Consider the following 17,709-nt stretch of genomic DNA (forward strand, 5'->3'; position numbering starts at 1 on the left):
TCAAGCAGCCGCTGACATCACGCAGGTTTTACTCTGGAGTTCGTCCAGAGAAGAATTCACAGCTCGTTACTTCTGCACTACAGTCTGCTTCCTCCAGTGTTTTCCAGGGTTAGATGTCTTTGCTCAGCTCAGCTTTGTGAGGTTGTCATGTGGCCCTCATGGCCTCCCCCGGTGGTCGGCCTGTGTAGTGCTCACGCTGATACGGCTTCGTGACCGTTTCAGAAAACATCCTTTGCTCCACGGTGACCGCCCGACGTCAACCAGAGTTTCACAGCCGGGCGTGCAGACGGAGTGACGTCAAAGTGTCGTGTTATCGTGTTTACTCTTTCCAGAAAGATCAGCAGCAGCCTGCATGCAGTTAGCAACCATAACATAACACGCCATTTAACATTCTGCTGTGCCCTCGAGTTCATCCGCAACACACAGACGGTTTGAACGCGCATGGACAGACCGACGGAAAGAAACACAAGAGACACCTGCTGACGAGAACGGCCTGAAGCAAAAATGAAATACAAAGACTGTTAAACCTGGACGTAGTCTGTGACGTCCCCTAGACTGACTAAAACCTGGACGTAGTCTCCGTGAGGTCCCCGCACGTCTAAACCTGGACGTAGTCTCTGTGACGTCCCCGAATGTCTAAAACCTGCGTAGTCTCCGTGAGGTCCCGCAGACTGTCTAAAACCTGGACGTGTCTCCGTGACGTCCCCTCAGACTGTCTAAAACCTGGACATAGTCTCCGTGCACGTCCAGACTGTCTAAAACCTGAGAGTGTCTCGTGACGTCCCCGCAGCTGTTAAAAACTGGACGTAGTTCCGTGACGTCCCCTAGACTGTCTAAAACCTGGAATGTCTCCGTGAGGTCCCCGCAGACTGCTAAACATGGACTAGTCTCCCGTGACTGTCACAGATGTCAAAACCTGGACGTAGTCTCGTGACGTCCCCGCAGACTGTCTAAAAACCTGGACGTATCTCTGTGACGTCCGCAGACGTCTAAAACCTGGACCGTGTCTCCGTGACTGTCACCGACTGTCTAAAACCTGGAGTCTTCACTGTGACGTCCCCGCAGGACTGTAAACACTGGAGCGTAGTCTCCGGACGTCCCCGCAGACTGTCTAAAACCTGGACGTAGTCTCGTGACGTCCCGCCGACTGTCTAAAACCTGGACGTAGTCTCCGTGACGTCCCCGCAGACTGTCTAAAACCTGGGACTAGTCTCCGTGACGTCCCGCAGACTGTCTAAAACCTGGACGTAGTCTCTGACGTCCCCGCAGAGCTTCTAAAACCTGGACGTAGTCTCTGTGACGTCCCCGCAGACTGTCTAAACCTGGACTAGTCTCCCTGGACGTTTCCTAGACTGTCTAAACCTGGACGAGTCTTCATGAGTCCTCGCAGACTGTCTAAAAACCTGGACGTAGTCTTTGTGACGTCCCCGCAGACTGCTTAAAACCTGGACGTAGTCACTGTGACGTCCCCGCAGACCGTCTAAAACCTGGACGTAGTCCGTGACGTCCCCGCAGACTGTTAAAACCTGGACGTAGTCTCCGTGACGTCCCCGCAGACTGTCTAAAACTGGACGTAGTCCGTGACGTCCCCGCAGACTTTAAAACCTGGACTTAGTCTCCGTGACGTCCCCGCAGACTGTCTCAAACCTGGACGTAGTCTCGTGGACGTCCCCGCAGACTGTCTAAAACCTGGACGTAGTCTCTGTGACGTCCCCGCAGACTGTCTAAAACCTGGGTAGTCTCCCTACGTCTCGCAGACTGTAAAACCCTGGACGTAGTCTTATGACGTCCTCGCAGACTGTATCAAAACCTGGACGTAGTCTCTGTGACGTCCCCCGCAGACTGTCTAAAACCTTGACAGTAGTCCTCGTGCCCACCGCCACGCAGACTGTCTAAAACCTGGACGTAGTCTCTGTACGTCCCCGCAGACTGTCTAAAAACCTGGACGTAGTCTCTGTGACGTCCCCGCCAGACTGTCTAAAAACCTGGATGTATCTCCGTGACGTCCCGCAGACGTCTAAAACCTAGACATTCTCCGTGACGTCCTGCAGAGTAGATTGGGCCTGGAAAGTCCTTGAAATGTTGTGTTGTGTGTTAGATTCAAGGGTCCTCTTCCACAGAGTCTCTAACATGTTTTCTACAGCAGCCCACAATGGACAAACTAACACGTGTCTCTTCACTTAGTTCCCCTTACCACTGAGGCGACTGTGAGGCGGGGTGTGTTCAATCAGCAACTAAATCTACTCACATCCTTCACACTGGTCCTTTAATTTGTTCTTCGTCGTTTCTCTTTATGACATAAACTTATCTGTTGTCTTAAATTCCTCTTGTTCTTCCTTTAATTTGATACCTTTCCTTACCCTTCTTTACAACTGTCCTTTCCTGGATTATCTTATTCTTCCCTGTACTTCCGCCTTTGCTCATTTACTTCCTTTATCTCGATTTTTCCGGACACCTAATTACTTTTTATCCCTTCTCCTGGACCTTCACTTCCTTGATTTATTTTTTTGTCACTTTCTTCCACTCTCCTCACACCTTTTATTTTCACTCATCTCTTTTTTTTCTTTTTTTCTTTTTTCCTTTCCCTTTCCCCTCTTCCCCTCCTCCTCACATGCCGCCGCTGACATCACGCAGAGTTTTACTCTGGAAGTTCGTCCCAGAGAAGAATTCACAGCTCGTTACTTCTGCACTACAGTCTGCTTCCTCCAGTGTTTTCCAGGGTTAGATGTCTGTGCTCAGCTCAGCTTTGTGAGGTTGTCATGTGGCCCTCATGGCCTCCCCCGGTGGTCGGCCTGCTGTAGATGCTCACGCTGATACGGCTTCGTGACAGTTTCAGAAAACATCCTTTGCTCCACGGTGACCGCCCGACGTCAACGCGATGATTTCACAGCGAGCGTGCAGACGGTGACGTCAAAGTGTCGTGTTATCGTGTTTACTCTCTCCATGAAAGATCAGCAGCAGCCTGCATGCAGTTAGCAACCATAACATAACACGCCATTTAACATTCTGCTGTGCCCTCGAGTTCATCTCCGCAACACACAGACGGTTTGAACCGGCCATGGACAGACCGACGGAAAGAAAAACACCAAGAGACACCTGCTGACGAGAAACGGCCTGAAGCAAAAACATGAAATACAAAGACTGTCTAAAACCTGGACGTAGTCTCTGTGACGTCCCCTCAGACTGACTAAAACCTGGACGTAGTCTCCGTGAGGTCCCCGCAGACTGTCTAAAACCTGGACGTAGTCTCTGTGACGTCCCCGCAGACTGTCTAAACCTGGACGTAGTCTCCGTGAGGTCCCCGCAGACTGTCTAAAACCTGGACGTGTCTCCGTGACGTCCCCTCAGCTGTCTAAAACCTGGACATAGTCTCCGTGACTGTCACAGACTGTCTAAAACCTGGACGTGTCTCGGTGACGTCCCCGCAGCTGTCTAAACCTGGACGTAGTCTCCGTGACGTCCCCTAGACTGTCTAAAACCTGGACTAGTCTCCGTGAGTCCCCGCAGACTGTCTAAAAACCTGGACTAGTCTCCGTGACTGTCACAGGACTGTCTAAAACCTGGACGTAGTCTCTGTGAGCGCCCGCAGACTGTCTAAAACCTGGACGTAGTCTCTGTGACGTCCCCGCAGACTGTCTAAAACCTGGACGTAGTCTCCGTGACTGTCACAGACTGTCTAAAACCTGGACGTAGTCACTGTGACGTCCCCGCAGACTGTCTAAAACCTGGACGTAGTCTCCGTGACGTCCCCGCAGACTGTCTAAAACGTGACGTAGTCTCAGTGACGTCCCCGCAGACTGTCTAAAACCTGGACGTAGTCTCCGTGCGTCCCGCAGACTGTCTAAAACCTGGACTTAGTCTCCGTGACGTCCCCGCAGACTGTCTAAAACCTGGACGTAGTCTCTGTGACGTCCCCGCAGACTGTCTAAAACCTGGACTAGTCTCTGTGACGTCCCCGCGACTGTCTAAAACCTGGACGTAGTCTCCCTGACGTCCTCGCAGACTGTCTAAAACCTGGACGTAGTCTTCATGACGTCCTCGCAGACTGTCTAAAACCTGGACGTAGTCTCTGTGACGTCCCCGCAGACTGTCTAAAACCTGGACGTAGTCTCTGTGACGTCCCCGCAGACTGTCTAAAACTGGACGTAGTCTCCGTGACGTCCCCGCAGACTGTCTAAAACCTGGACGTAGTCTCTGTGACGTCCCCGCAGACTGTCTAAAACCTGGACGTGTCTCCCGTGACGTCCCCGCAGACTGTCTAAAACCTGGATTAGTCTCGTGACGTCCCCGCAGACTGTCTAAAAACCTGGACGTAGTCTCTGTGACGTCCCCGCAGACTGTCTAAAACCTGGACGTAGTCTCTGTGACGTCCCCGCAGACTGTCTAAAACCTGGACGTAGTCTCCCTGACGTCCTCGCAGACTGTCTAAAACCTGGACGTAGTCTTCATGACGTCCTCGCAGACTGTCTAAAACCTGGACGTAGTCTCTGTGACGTCCCCGCAGACTGTCTAAAACCTGGACGTAGTCTCCGTGACGTCCCCGCAGACTGTCTAAAACCTGGACGTAGTCTCTGTGACGTCCCCGCAGACTGTCTAAAACCTGGACGTAGTCTCCGTGACGTCCCCGCAGACCGTCTAAAACCTAGACATAGTCTCCGTGACGTCCTGCAGAGTAGATTGGGCCTGGAAAGTCCTTGAAATGTGATGTTTGTGTGTTAGATTCAAGGGTCCTCTTCCACAGAGTCTAACATGTTTCTACAGCAGCCCACAATGGACAAACTAAACGCTGTCTCTTCACGTTCAAGTTTCACCTTCACACTGAGGACGACTGGGTGAGGCGAGGGTGTTGCAATCAGCAACTAAATGCTACTACATCCTTCACACTGGTCCTTTAATGTTCTGCTCGTTCTCTTTATGAAAAACATTTATCTGTGTCTGAAATTCTGCTGTGTTTGGTCCTTGAATTTGAGAAAATTGGGCCTGGAAAGTCCTTGAAAAAGGCCTTGAATTTGGATTATATTGATGCTGAACTGACAGTCAGCCTGTGATCATGTGACGTCCTTTATCTCGAGTTGTTACGGACACATAATGAATTGTTATCATATTTCTTAAAGGGACAGCGCACTTCAAGCTGATGTTATGTTTGTTTTGGAACGTTCTGACAACGCTACAGAAACACTAGGTGATGGTTAAAGCATGATAAGGTTGTCTGAGTGTTGGTTATTGGTTCCTGACATGTTTTCACAGAGCTAAAAGCAGCGACAGCAGAGAGCCACATCAACTCGACAGGTCAACATTTATTTGCATTGACAAGAAGCATCGTCAGTCCAGCAGAATAAAAAGCTCTAGTGCTCAACTCGTTTGCATAAAAATGATCAAACACAAAAACAAAACTTTTATTTTTGTTCAGTGACTCGTTCGCTCACATTCATCAGGTAGAAATGATCAGGCTGTCAGATATAGAACATTAAAATCACCTCCACGTCTCCAATCATAAAAAAAAAAACAGGTTTTAAAAAAAAGCTTCATTTTGCTGAGTGTCACACCTGTAGCCCCGCCCTGATTCGTGACCTCACAGCGCCTCTCAGGTGCACTGTGACATCACTCTGTTGTCGCTCCCTGTCTTCACCCCGACAAACATTTCCTGTGAACAGTGAACGCACCGCTTAAAACATCGTTAGTGAGATTTAGTTAAAGTCTGCAGATATTAAAAGACCGTGTTTTACCTTAAACAGTCATATTTAAACCTTTATTCATATGGTGTTTTAATTACAGTAAATCACTGTAATATTTAATGGCATATTTTACGGACGGTCATAGGTTGGTAGTTGTAACTGTAAAATCAACAGGGCTAACATCCTTTTACTGTAATAATAGAAAAAGTTTTTATTACGGCAAAATTCTGTCAACCACAGCTGCCAGTTTTTTACCGTAAAACTTTATTCACTTAGACATTTTCAGGGCGTTTATACAGAATATTTTATATTAGAGACGGTTCAGTCTACAGTAGAACACTGTAATATTGAGTGATATATTTTACGGTCTTTTACCGGTTAAGTAAAATCTGCAGACTTTTTAAAACGCCAAATGAAAATCGACAGTAATAACATCCTTTTACCGTAATATTAGAAATGGTTATACTGTAAAAATCAGGCAACCACAGCTGACAGTTCATTACCGTAAAACACTAATATGTCATGAAGAACGTTTAATTATACGGCATTAAAAATTTACAGTAAAACACTTAAAATCTATTTATATATATCATCTTTTTTTTTAAGTGTGTTCCTTTTGATGAAAAAACTTGTATTTATGTGGTAACTGTAAAATGAACAGTACTAATATTAGAAAAAGTTATACCGTATATTTACGGTAAAATTCTGTAAACCACAGCTGCCAGTTGTTGTTGTTTTTACCGTAAAAACAGTGTTAACACTTTTTACAGTGTGTCATATAAAACACTGAGCCTGGCTTTAAATATCGGTTTGTGAAGGTGGAGCTGCTCCATCAGGAATCTTTTTTGTGTGACTTTGTGTTTTTTTTTTGTGCATCAATGGAAACCGAACCACCGTCAGCAGCAGTAAAGCCCCCACCTTCAGGTGCGGCTCACCTGGATTGTTACTTTGATCCCTGAGGAGATGGAGACATTTACATCTCATATAAGTTAAGCTTCAGGGTGGAGTCGCGGGCTGTTGGCTGCGTGATTCAGAGTTTACATTCAGCAGCATGCGTGGAGCTCCGTGCGCGGTGAGGATTAGGAGGACGCGGAGGACTTCTTCTCCTTCTGCCGGAGGTGGATCTTCATGTGCCGCCTCCTCTCGTCGCTCCGGGCGAACTTCCTCCCGCACTGGTCGCAGGAGAACGGCTTCTCCCCGGTGTGCGTGCGGATGTGGGTGGTGAGGTGGTCGCTGCGGCTGAAGTTGCGCATGCAGATGCGGCACTGGAAAGGTTTGTGGCCGGTGTGGATGCGCAGGTGTCTGCTCAGCTCGTCCGACCGGGAGAACCTGCGGTCACAGCTCTCCGCCGGGCACGGGTACGGCCTCTGGTGGACGGGCGTCTTGCTCGGTCGGTTCGGGTACTTCCTGGGTCTTAGGATGGGCCTGAGTGGGAGGTTCTGGTGGCCGGGGAAAGCGGCGGCCATCGGGCCGTCGGCAGCCGGTGATGGCGCGCCAAGCGTAAAGTTCCTGATGGTGTTGAGCGGCGTGAGAGGCGGAGGCACCCGGAGGGGGTCCAGCGGGTACGGGAGGGACTTCCGCTCCGGGAAGCCGCTCTGGAGGTCTCTCTGGCAGCTCTGCTGGTAGAAGCCTCCGTACTCGGGCATGATGGACAGCAGCGCGGCGCCGTCCACGGTCGGTTTGGGCACCGAGCTGTAGGACGGGGGCGGGTGGTAGGACACGGCGCAGGTGGAGGTCGCCAGGTACCCCCCTGCTGACGGATCCTGGTACATATCCGCGCTGCAGTAGGACGGGGCCGGGTGGGGGTGTGGGTGTGGATGAGGGGGCGCGTACATGTGGCTGATGTCCGGCTGGCCGTGCGCCATGGCACCGTCCCCTGCGTCCGCTCCTCCTCCTCCTCCTCCTCCTCCACCTGTGTAGATCTCAGGTGATGCTGAAGGTGACTCCGGGACGGCGATGTCAGCGCTGACCACGTTGATGACGTCCCCAGGTGTCCACGGTGCTCCCGCACCTCTGGAATCCACCGAGAACTTGCCGGTAAACGCCACCGGATGCGCGCGTAAAGTTGCCAGGTAGTGCGCCAAGTCGCCGAGCTCAGGTGAGCCGTGATCACCTGGAGACAGGAAGACAGGAGGAGCAACCTGTTAGACTGACAAGCACACATCCCGCTGTCACACCTGAAGCGGTCTGAACATCTTACCACCGCCATGCTCCTCTTCACCTACAGCCTCCTCCTTAAACACAACCGCACCTGCCTCCACCTGGCTGCGCAGAGACACCGACACCTGATCCAGCAGCCTCGCGCTCATGCTGCCTGATGCCTCAGACTCTCAGACATGATGGAGGTTTCCCTCAGTAAGTATCTGCTGGATCGGTGCATTGTGGGTTATAAAGGACGTGATGGGGGGATCTCTGGGTGTCCCGTGACGTCATTACCCATATATGGACTTTAAAGAGCCAAACAACAACAACAACAACAACAACAACAGGGAGCTGGTGGAGGAGCCGTGACGACACGTGGAAACAAATCAACGCCAAACATCAGCACGTGCTTCCCGCCTCCTTCACGCTCACGGAGATTCAAACATTAAAGTGATGGAGGAGCTCCATCAGGAGGAATTCCGGTCACGCTCCGCTCCATACATGGATCGTCCGGTGCGCGCGCAGAGGAGCTGCTGCGTCTTCTTATATGGTCGGTATCCGGATACATTGAGCACGCGCGCGCACACACACACACACACACACACACACACACACACACACACTGAGATGATTCATCTATGTCAGAGACACGTTTTAACAACAATCACACACACACACACACACACAACTCTGTGATTTACAGAGTTTATGATGGACAGTGAAGTAAACTGCTGACAGCTGTAGCTGCTGTTAGCTCATGTTAGCTCAGTCTGTTAGCTGCTGTTAACTCATATTAACTCAGTCTGTTAGCTGCTGTTAGCTAATGTTAGCTCAGTTTGTTAGCTGCTGTTAACTCATGTTAGCTCAGTCTGTTAGCTGCTGTTAGATCATGTTAACTCAGTCTGTTAGCTCATGTTAGCTCAGTCTGTTAGCTGCTGTTAGCTCATGTTAGCTCAGTCTGTTAGCTGCTGTTAGCTCATGTTAGCTCAGTCTGTTAGCTGCTGTTAGCTCATGTTAGCTCAGTCTGTTAGCTGCTGTTAGCTCATGTTAGCTCAGTCTGTTAGCTGCTGTTAGCTCATGTTAGCTCAGTCTGTTAGCTGCTGTTAGCTCATGTTAGCTCAGTCTGTTAGCTGCTGTTAGCTCATGTTAGCTCAGTCTGTTAGCTGCTGTTAGCTCATGTTAGCTCAGTCTGTTAGCTGCTGTTAGCTCATGTTAGCTCAGTCTGTTAGCTGCTGTTAGCTCAGTTTGTTAGCTGCTGTTAGCTCATGTTAGCTCAGTTTGTTAGCTGCTGTTAGCTCAGTTTGTTAGCTCAAACTGCCCTATCAAAACCTGGGGCATACATTACCCACAGTGCAACTCGTTGTGCATGTTTGAGTACTTCCTGTCAAGGTTACCTTCCCCTCCAACATTAACAATAAAACAGCTTTAGCCTAAACACTTGCTAAAGTAGCTCAGTAGCTAAGCTCGATGTTCACTGGAAGGTCGAAGGCGGTCGGTGCAGGTGTAACACACATTCACTGTGGGCTACTGTAAACGTCAGTGTCTATGAGAAGCCCCTCCCTGTGCGTTCCCAAATATAACAGTAAATGGATCCTAGAGGTTCTTTAGGAGGGTTCAGATGTTTCAGAGGTTCTTTAGGAGGTTTTTTCATTGATTCTAGAGGTTCTTTTGCACGCTTGGAGGTTCTTTTAGAGGTTTTAGTGGTTCTTATGGAGGTCTCAAAGGTTCTTTTAGAAGTTTTAGGGGTTCTTATGGACATCTCAAAGGTTCTTTTAGAAGTTTTAGGGGTTCTTATGGACATCTCAAAGGTTCTTTTGGATGTTTAGTGGTTCTTATGGAGGTCTCAGAGGTTCTTTTAGAGGTTTTAGGGGTTCTTATGGACGTCTCAGAGGTTCTTTTAGAGGTTTTAGGGGTTCTTATGGAGGTCTCAGAGGTTCTTTTAGAGGTTTTAGGGGTTCTTATGGAGGTCTCAGAGGTTCTTTTAGAGGTTTTAAGGGTTCTTATGGACATCTCAAAGGTTCTTTTAGAGGTTTTAGGGGTTCTTATGGACGTCTCAAAGGTTCTTTTGGATGTTTAGTGGTTCTTATGGACGTCTCAGAGGTTCTTTTAGAGGTTTTAGGGGTTCTTATGGAGGTCTCAGAGGTTCTTTTAGAGGTTTTAGGGGTTCTTATGGCGGTCTCAGAGGTTCTTTTAGATGTTTTAGGGGTTCTTATGGACGTCTCAAAGGTTCTTTTAGAGGTTTTAGTGGTTCTTATGGAGGTCTCAGAGGTTCTTTTGTATCTTTCTCTGGATCTGTGAGTTTGGTTGGTGTTCACTGGAAGGTTCACGCTGATGCTAGCTCATAGTGCTATCTGCAGTTCATAGAAATCAGCGTTAGAAACAGAAGTTTGCTGCTTCTCGTCTGCGGTTCACATTAGAAGCTTTAACAGGAAAGATTCTGGAGTGTAGACGAGTGAACACACTGAGGCCGTGGCGCTCTGATTTATTGATCTGCTGATTGGAGAGTTGATCAGGATGAAGGCGGATCGCTGAGCTGTGGAGACGCACAGAGCGAGCAGGAGGACTGCAGCTCTCCGAGCCTTTTGAACGCCCACAGTTACAAAAATGTTGGTGTGTATTGTCGTTGTGTGGCGAGCCGCCCACCCTGTGGCAGATGGGGGTTTGGTCGACACACACACACACACACTGCAGTGAACACACTTAGAATGCACACATTTAGGAAACACTCCCACACACACACATGCATGCAAAAATACACACTTTACTTCTGCAACATACACACACTTTCTGTGTCAGGATCTGTCGAACAAACACACACAAATCCACCCACACACACACACACACACACACACACACACACAATCTTTCTCTCTCCACACACACACAGCTCCGTGGGGACGGTGCCCTGCTTCCACCCTTCGCCCACGCTCCTCCGGGCCGCCGAGGCTCTGGGGGGTTTTTGGTTTTGTGTTTGGTGGCTCAGGGTGTCAGCCGGGGGTCCGGCGGCTCGGCAGACCCCACCACGCCGATTAATCATCTGTCATCTGCGGGGCTTTTTTTGTTAATATGGATCTTTGTCTTCGTCTCTCTCGGAAAAAAAACGACGCTCAGGTCGGGCTTACCGCCTGCCGCCGACCCTCTTTACCATTTTTGCAACCGAACGTCAACGAAAAAACCCAACAAAAAACAACCAAACTACCCCCGTTCTGAGGCTTTCTTTGAGGTTTTTAATGGAGTCATCTGCTGTTCGGGCAACATGCGTGACCTCCGAGGCGTCGTATTGACACCTACGGGAGCATTAACGAAACAAAAAAGGTCGCTTTAATGAAGAAATATCAAGATTTTGCCTCAGACTGGCTTTACGCCAACAGTAATCCACTTTTAATCGAGTTCTTCACGTTCGTTTGACGTCTAGACGCCTCAAACCTGATTCTATCCACCACATCTTGTTGAAGAGTTGATGATCTTTGTGAAGTTTGGACAAACTCCCTCGTTCTGTGAAAGATTTGATCCGTGCTGACATTAGGTTGAATCATTTTATCCCAACAAAAGATGCTCAGACTTTAAATAGACGCCATAAATCATCTGAATTTTCTGCTACCAGAAGCTGTAGGTGTTTCTTTTAAACTGTGGATGATTCATTTAGGAACAAAACATTTCTCCTGGTTTCACCCCGTGGCGCTGTTAGATTACGAAACACTCCAAGTAAATGTTTGATAAATGATCTGCGAGGCCTTAAAGTACCTCATGAAGCACCGTAAGACTTAATAAACACGTAGGCGTCGTGTCAGTAAAGTGCCATAAATCATCTCTTTCTCATTTTTTTTAAACTCTCCACCAGCCTGCAGATGATCGTCAGATGAGGAGTCAGGGCTTCGTGGAAAAAGGTTCAGGCGATGAACCCTCCGACCGAGCCGTCAATGGCAGCGATTGCATATTCATGGGAAACGTATTGACTGCTGAGTGTCGGATAATAGACAGGCACGTCAATGACACGGAGCCGCTGTGAATGGCTTCAACAGTATCTACGCAAGCCAGAAAGTGTCGCCGCTTTCCTCTGATATCAGGTTTACCAATGAGTTTCATAAGGTCGTCCAGTCAGAGGAGCACAAAGTGAAATAATACTCGATAATCTGTGAAGAACGCATCAACACAAAGGAAATGTTGCACATGCATGGACAACATGACGGCAGCCACAAAAATATGGTTATAAATATCATTCTTAAATCTGCTGCTTTCAGAACAGTCTTAAGAAAGAAAGTTTCAATAGAAATGCATTAAATTGTATTTAAATTGTAACTATTTACACCAATTAAAACAAACAATCTAATTAGCATCAACAGTTTTTCCTCATATATAACTTTAAATAACTTCCCTGAGCTCATTTCATCCTCAAAATATTTAGCTGAATACACTCTGAGAACCTTTTTTGCTGTTAAGTAATTTAATAACTAATAAATAATTTTCTGCTTCTTTAAGTCTCTTTTGATAAAAACCAACAGAGATGCAGTTTGAACAGACGCGTCTTTAACTAGCAGCTGCTTTATGTAGAAATTATCTTTATCTTCACGTTAAATGTTAAATATCTCAAACAAACTGTGCTGCCCTTTTCATCCTAAAAACATACTGGACATGAATTTATATTGTTTATATCTTTCAGTTTGTTTAGCACCAAAAACACCAAAACAAACTTCTTCTTTATATAAAGTCATAAAGAACTAATTAAAGAAGTAATTCACCCAATGGTGCATTAAAAATGAATGAAAATGAACTAACTTCTGGTTTAACTTCATAATAAATGTAATTATTTGATGTGCCCTGCAGGACTGATGAATGTTCTCCATAAAGAACCACTTTAGGGTCTAACTTCAGCTTTTATTTTGAAGGTTTGTACCTTTTAGAAGACAAAATAAAACAGCAAATCTTCACATTTAAGAAGGCGGAACTTTCACTAGCCTTTTACTGGCATCTTTAAATTTCTGTCCTCACAGCAGAGAAATGTGCAAACAATATAAAGTATTAGAGGATATTTTATCCTGATTTTACTAAGAGAACTACCGCAGAAGAAAACCTTTACAAGAATCATATTTTCACATTATTTTCCTTCTTCAAAACATCTTCTTATCTCATCTGAACGTGTTTCACACATCATTTCACACGTTATTAAAGCATGTTCTAATCTTCTAAAACACATGAACCCTCTCATGTTTATTGATGTAACCAGATCTTAAAGTTGAGCTTCAGGAGACACAGAACAACCAGAAATCAACCCCCTAAAAAGCCTCAAAGACTTTAGTTTCCAGATCTGCAAAGATCTCCCTCCACCAGCTTCCCCATGTGACAAAAGAACGAGCCTCAAACTCACTTTAAACCTGCCGTGAAGAGAAATCCTCCTTGTTCTCCGTCAGGGTCCGACCGAGACGACGTCCAGCCGGCCTCCTCTTCCTCTTCCTTCCTCCTCGCTCTCCACAGAGGCAGATGACGAACAGATGAACAGATGAAGAGATGGGTACGATGGAGATGGATCGGAGATGCTTCTCGAGGTGAATGAAGCCAAACGTTTGACCACAAAGTTACCCGCTCTGGATTTCTGCCTCGCCCCCGGAAAGGGTCATCGTCACCCGGGGTCCGAGTGGGATGTCAGTGACAAAAAGATAGAGAGAGATGTGGACAGAGAGAGAGAGAGAGAGAGAGAGAGAGAGAGTGTAGGGGGGAGAAACAATACGATTGTTCCCACCTCACTTTGCTTCCACCCTCGCAGTTAAAATTGTTATGGTAATGAAGAGGGTTTTCTGCTGGACGGCAGATTGTAACAGAGAGATGTTTCTTTGGCTGGACGTGGAGGCCGGAGCTGCTAAAGATGGAGATGAAGAACGACCACAAACACTCTGAACAAATGTCCTAACACTAACGTTCTAACATGTTCGGCATCTTTGGAAAGTCTTCATTATAACTGATAACTAAATTCTTTTGGGTTGACTAATGTTTGTCTGCACAGTAAATGTAATTTAAATCTTAGAGTTTTTAATCTATGTGTCTGAAAAAGAAAGCAATGGATGGCAGCCATTTTCTTCTTATGAACATGTCCCATATGGTCTAGCGGTTAGGATTCCTGGTTTTCACCCAGGCGGCCCGGGTTCGACTCCCGGTATGGGAACTGCAACTTTTCATGAAAGGCTATAACTTCCTAGCTAATGTAACCACATTGATTTGGAGGATGGACAGTGAACATACGGAGGGACATCAGGTCGTACTACGCTGTAAACAACACATTAGCTACAAAAGCTAACGTTACCGTTTGATAGTGTTTCTAACATTAACACTGTCAAACGGTTTCTTCAGCTATAGGCAGTAGTGGGATGCTAACGTTAGATAGCTAACAAAGTATGTCAAGGTCTGTTGTAAAATGTGCCATAAACCGTAAATATAGATAAATCGCATACCATGTCTGGATGGCGGCAATTGTCTTTTTGTGAACATGTCCCATATGGTCTAGCGGTTAGGATTCCTGGTTTTCACCCAGGCGGCCCGGGTTCGACTCCCGGTATGGGAACTCTAAGTTTTCACTACATGGAAACACGTGAAAGGCTACAAACTTCTGTTGGCCAACTTTCTACAACTTCCTCTGCAACGTTACCATGTTGACTTGGACAGATTAGCTACGGTAAACAACAGCTAACATTAGCATTCCACCACTTCCTGCCTAAACTTACAGTTTAGTAGTGTTTCAAACATTAACACTATCAAACGGTTAACTTAGCAAAGAGTAGTAGTAGTGGAATCCTAACTACTCCATTTTCCGGACTACAGAGCACACCTGAATATAAGCCACACCCACTACATTTTTAAAAAAATTATACAAATTTACATATTTAAGCTGCTGATAACCAGGTTGAGAAATTAGATATTTAGTTAGTTTAGTTATTTTGTTAGAGCGCCCCTGGCGGCTGAAGAAAAACCAATAGAAAAGCCGCATCTCTGTATAAGGTTCAAAGCGTGAGAAAAAAGTAGTGGCTTATAGTCTGGAAAATATGGTATGTAAAGGAATATTGTGATATTAAAAATATGTCCCATATGGTCTAACGGTTAGGATTCCTGGTTTTCACCCAGGCGGCCTGGGTTCGACTCCCGGTATGGGAACTACATACATGGAACTCTATACACGGAAACAAACACATGAAAACCCAGTATGAAGCTATATGAACAATAGCCAACTTGCTAGCTGAAGTTACCATGTAAGATCTTGCTTTGAAAAGTATTTACTATATCAACACGGCGGCTGTTTTCAGGCCTTTCCTTGGTTGTGTGTCCCATATGGTTTAGCGGTTAGGATTCCTGGTTTTCACTCGCGTTCAACTCCCAGTCTGGGAAATGTAACCTTCCACTTCAAACTCCACATTAGTTGAAACCTGGATATGTACTGACTTGTCTTAGGTGATGGTCAGTAAAACATGTAGCGAATAGACGGCACTGGCTGGATGGCCGTTGGACGTTTTTACTATGCCATGACGTGTAACGTCTTAGGTACACGTCATGTAATAGTAATAGTAGCATAGTAATAAACTGTCTGTTTATTGTGTTTTTGTTTTTTTTGGCCTCTTCTACTTTTGTTTTTCTATCTTGCTGCTGTTACAAGTGAATTTCCCCGTGGTGGGATAAATAAATAAGGTATATATCTAATCTAAGTTACGTTAGCTTGTGTTGCTAACTCTCCGTTAGCAAAGGAAATTTCGGCGTAATATGTGAGTAAACAGCAAAAGGAGTTTTTTATTGTTGTCACACGTGTGTTTGAATCCATACATGCATAAATGTGTGTGTGTGTGTTGACGGAGCGAAAGGGCAACCCCCCTCAGTGTCCTCAGGGGGCCGAGTGGGTGGACGGTCCTCAGCAGATGGATTGCTGCTCGCCACTGGTCACTTCATAAACCTGAAACAGACAAAGTGCCTGATGTATGAAGTGATTTATTAATTTAATATTGTGCTTTATTTGTTTAGATTTATTGGTTCCAGCTGGAACGAAGAGGCACTTCTACTAAAATGTTTAAGTCTTCATATGGGTTGGTTATTTATTTATTTATTTATTTATTTATTTTTATTTTTATGCACACGACGATCCCAATATATCTATATAATATATATATATATATATATATATATATATAATTTGCACAGTTAAAATGACATAGAAAACAAATAATGTAAAGTGCAGAGAGAGGCTTATTTAAGGGAATAATATAATTATGATAAAAACAATAATTGCAATGTAAAAACAAAAACATGATATAAAAGTGTGTTTGTGTAGGCTATGTTAGAATTTCAAAATGAGTTAAGTTATATTTTAAATATCTTTTGTAACATCTTATAGAGAAGGTGGGAAAGGTTATTCCATAATTTGGTAGCTCTAAATTTGATAGTAAATTGACCTCATCAAAAAAACATGAGAAACCTTGGAGGATGAAGATCTAAAGGTTGGCGAGTTGACTAAATTTAAAGTAAGTCTTGAAGTGCGCTGGAATATTTTCATGACTTGAATATACCTTTTAAATAAAAACACGTACCTGAGAGATACTGATATCATAAACAGTTAGTATCTGGAGTTTTTTAAGGCGTGTGACTGTGTCGTAGGAAAAGTGCCCAAACTGTATAACGGTATGAAAGATACGGATAAATTAGACCGTAATAAAGTGTAAGAAGACAGTTGGTGGTAACAAGATTACTAATCCTCCTAATTATAAAGATAAATGTATATATATTTAATTTACTAACCCAGTTTGTGCTTTTCAACTCAAACTCTGAGGAATCTTGTTGTTGAGACTCAATAATGACTTTTGAAAAATCCTTAGAATCTGATTTTTTGCCACAAAAAAATTATATAGTTAGATTTTTTATATTCAGAGATAAGATATTGTAGCGTAGGTCTTAAAACAGATACTCATATAGCATAAGTTGGGCGCCAGACAGGAGCATAAATCAACCTGTCACTCTTCAAATAGAAAAGAATAATGAGTAAATTTAAAAGTATCTGATTAACAACAAAAGTCCCGCTAGCAGATAGCCCCAGCTACAAAATGAATTCGGGTCACCAAAATATCTGTAAAGGAAAGGTTATTTAATCAATCTGTTAATCCCAAACAAAAAAGATACGCCGGCCTTCACAAAAATAAATTTCAAAAGCATATCAAGGGTTTTAAACCAACAACAACGTTCAATTTAGGTGTCAAGAACCAAAGAACAAAATCGCATTCAACACAAAACATCACTGGAGAATGTTCACAATAAAATAAGTTCATGCAGTTCATTTGTGGCGATCCCAAGTAGTTGAGAGTGTTGTTGAAGTGTATGGGGGGGGGGGGGGTAGGGGGGGGGTGGGGGTAGGGGGGGTGGAGGAGGGGGGGGGGAGGGGGAGGGGGGAAGAGGGGGGGGGAGGGAAAGGGATGGGGGGGGGGGAGGGGTGGGGGAAAGGGGGGAGGGGGGGGAAAAAAGGGAAGGGGTTGGGGTGGGGAACGAAAGTGTGACGAGGGTAGGGGGGGGGGATGGGGGGGAAAGGAGGGGGGGGGGGAGGTCGGGGGCGGTATCGGGAAAAAAAAGGGGAAGATACGTAGTCGGTGGTATCACGGGGCACGAATCACGGTCCAAGACCGATTACGTTTTTGATGAAAAATCTGTCGCAAAGTGTTGATAAGATGTGTGAGTCTCTCCCACGCCCGTGGGTACAGAGGGAGCGGGGTTCGCTATAGATCACCGGGAGAGATTGTCGCCCCAATCACTGAGCAGTAGAGTAGACGAAGCCTGGAGAGAAGCAAAACACAGAATACCGAGACACACACGATGAGCGTGTAAGGATGTGTAACGCACCAGGCCAGTACCCGCTGCCCCGAGACCACGGTTTTTG

The 17,709-nt window shown here is 45.9% G+C and overlaps 2 protein-coding genes and 3 non-coding genes across 6 annotated transcripts in view; 4 read left to right on the forward strand and 1 right to left on the reverse strand.

The window, feature by feature from the left end:
• The window catches only part of znf365 (zinc finger protein 365), a 39,018-nt gene extending 24,752 nt beyond the window's left edge, over window positions 1-14,266 (forward strand). Inside the window, exon 7 of one of the 2 annotated variants that reach the window (XM_019274513.2) lies at window positions 13,226-14,265. In XM_019274513.2, coding sequence (XP_019130058.2) covers window positions 13,226-13,310 — 85 coding nt within the window. In that variant the 3' untranslated portion in view covers window positions 13,311-14,265. Of the gene's footprint in view, window positions 1-13,225 lie in introns of both variants that reach the window. The other variant, XM_010755457.3, reaches the window with a different exon arrangement.
• LOC104928251 (early growth response protein 2b) lies at window positions 6,291-8,357 on the reverse strand. Its single transcript, XM_010742499.3, has 2 exons — window positions 7,876-8,357; window positions 6,291-7,788 (listed from the first exon to the last, which is right to left on the reverse strand). Exons 1-2 carry the CDS (start codon window positions 7,982-7,984, stop codon window positions 6,755-6,757), a joined length of 1,143 nt encoding a protein of 380 aa, XP_010740801.2. The 5' UTR covers window positions 7,985-8,357; the 3' UTR covers window positions 6,291-6,754.
• trnae-uuc (transfer RNA glutamic acid (anticodon UUC)) lies at window positions 13,903-13,974 on the forward strand. Its single transcript has one exon. It is a non-coding gene; the product is annotated as a tRNA-Glu (tRNA).
• A 32-nt stretch (window positions 14,267-14,298) lies between the features above and the next one.
• Window positions 14,299-14,370, forward strand: trnae-uuc (transfer RNA glutamic acid (anticodon UUC)). Its single transcript has one exon. It is a non-coding gene; the product is annotated as a tRNA-Glu (tRNA).
• A 515-nt stretch (window positions 14,371-14,885) lies between these two features.
• trnae-uuc (transfer RNA glutamic acid (anticodon UUC)) lies at window positions 14,886-14,957 on the forward strand. The gene has a single exon. It is a non-coding gene; the product is annotated as a tRNA-Glu (tRNA).
• Window positions 14,958-17,709: the final 2,752 nt, after the last annotated feature.

Source organism: Larimichthys crocea, unplaced genomic scaffold (genome assembly GCF_000972845.2).
Source record: "Larimichthys crocea isolate SSNF unplaced genomic scaffold, L_crocea_2.0 scaffold146, whole genome shotgun sequence".
NCBI lineage: Eukaryota > Metazoa > Chordata > Actinopteri > Sciaenidae > Larimichthys > Larimichthys crocea.

Bases quoted from the DNA above. Each gene is read 5' to 3' on its own strand.
- LOC104928251 (XM_010742499.3), bottom strand. From the start codon at position 7,984: ATGAGCGCGAGGCTGCTGGATCAGGTGTCGGTGTCTCTGCGCAGCCAG. The intron at 7,789-7,875 runs GTAAGATGTTCA...TCCTGTCTCCAG, and splicing joins TGAAGAGGAGCATGGCGGTG to GTGATCACGGCTCACCTGAG.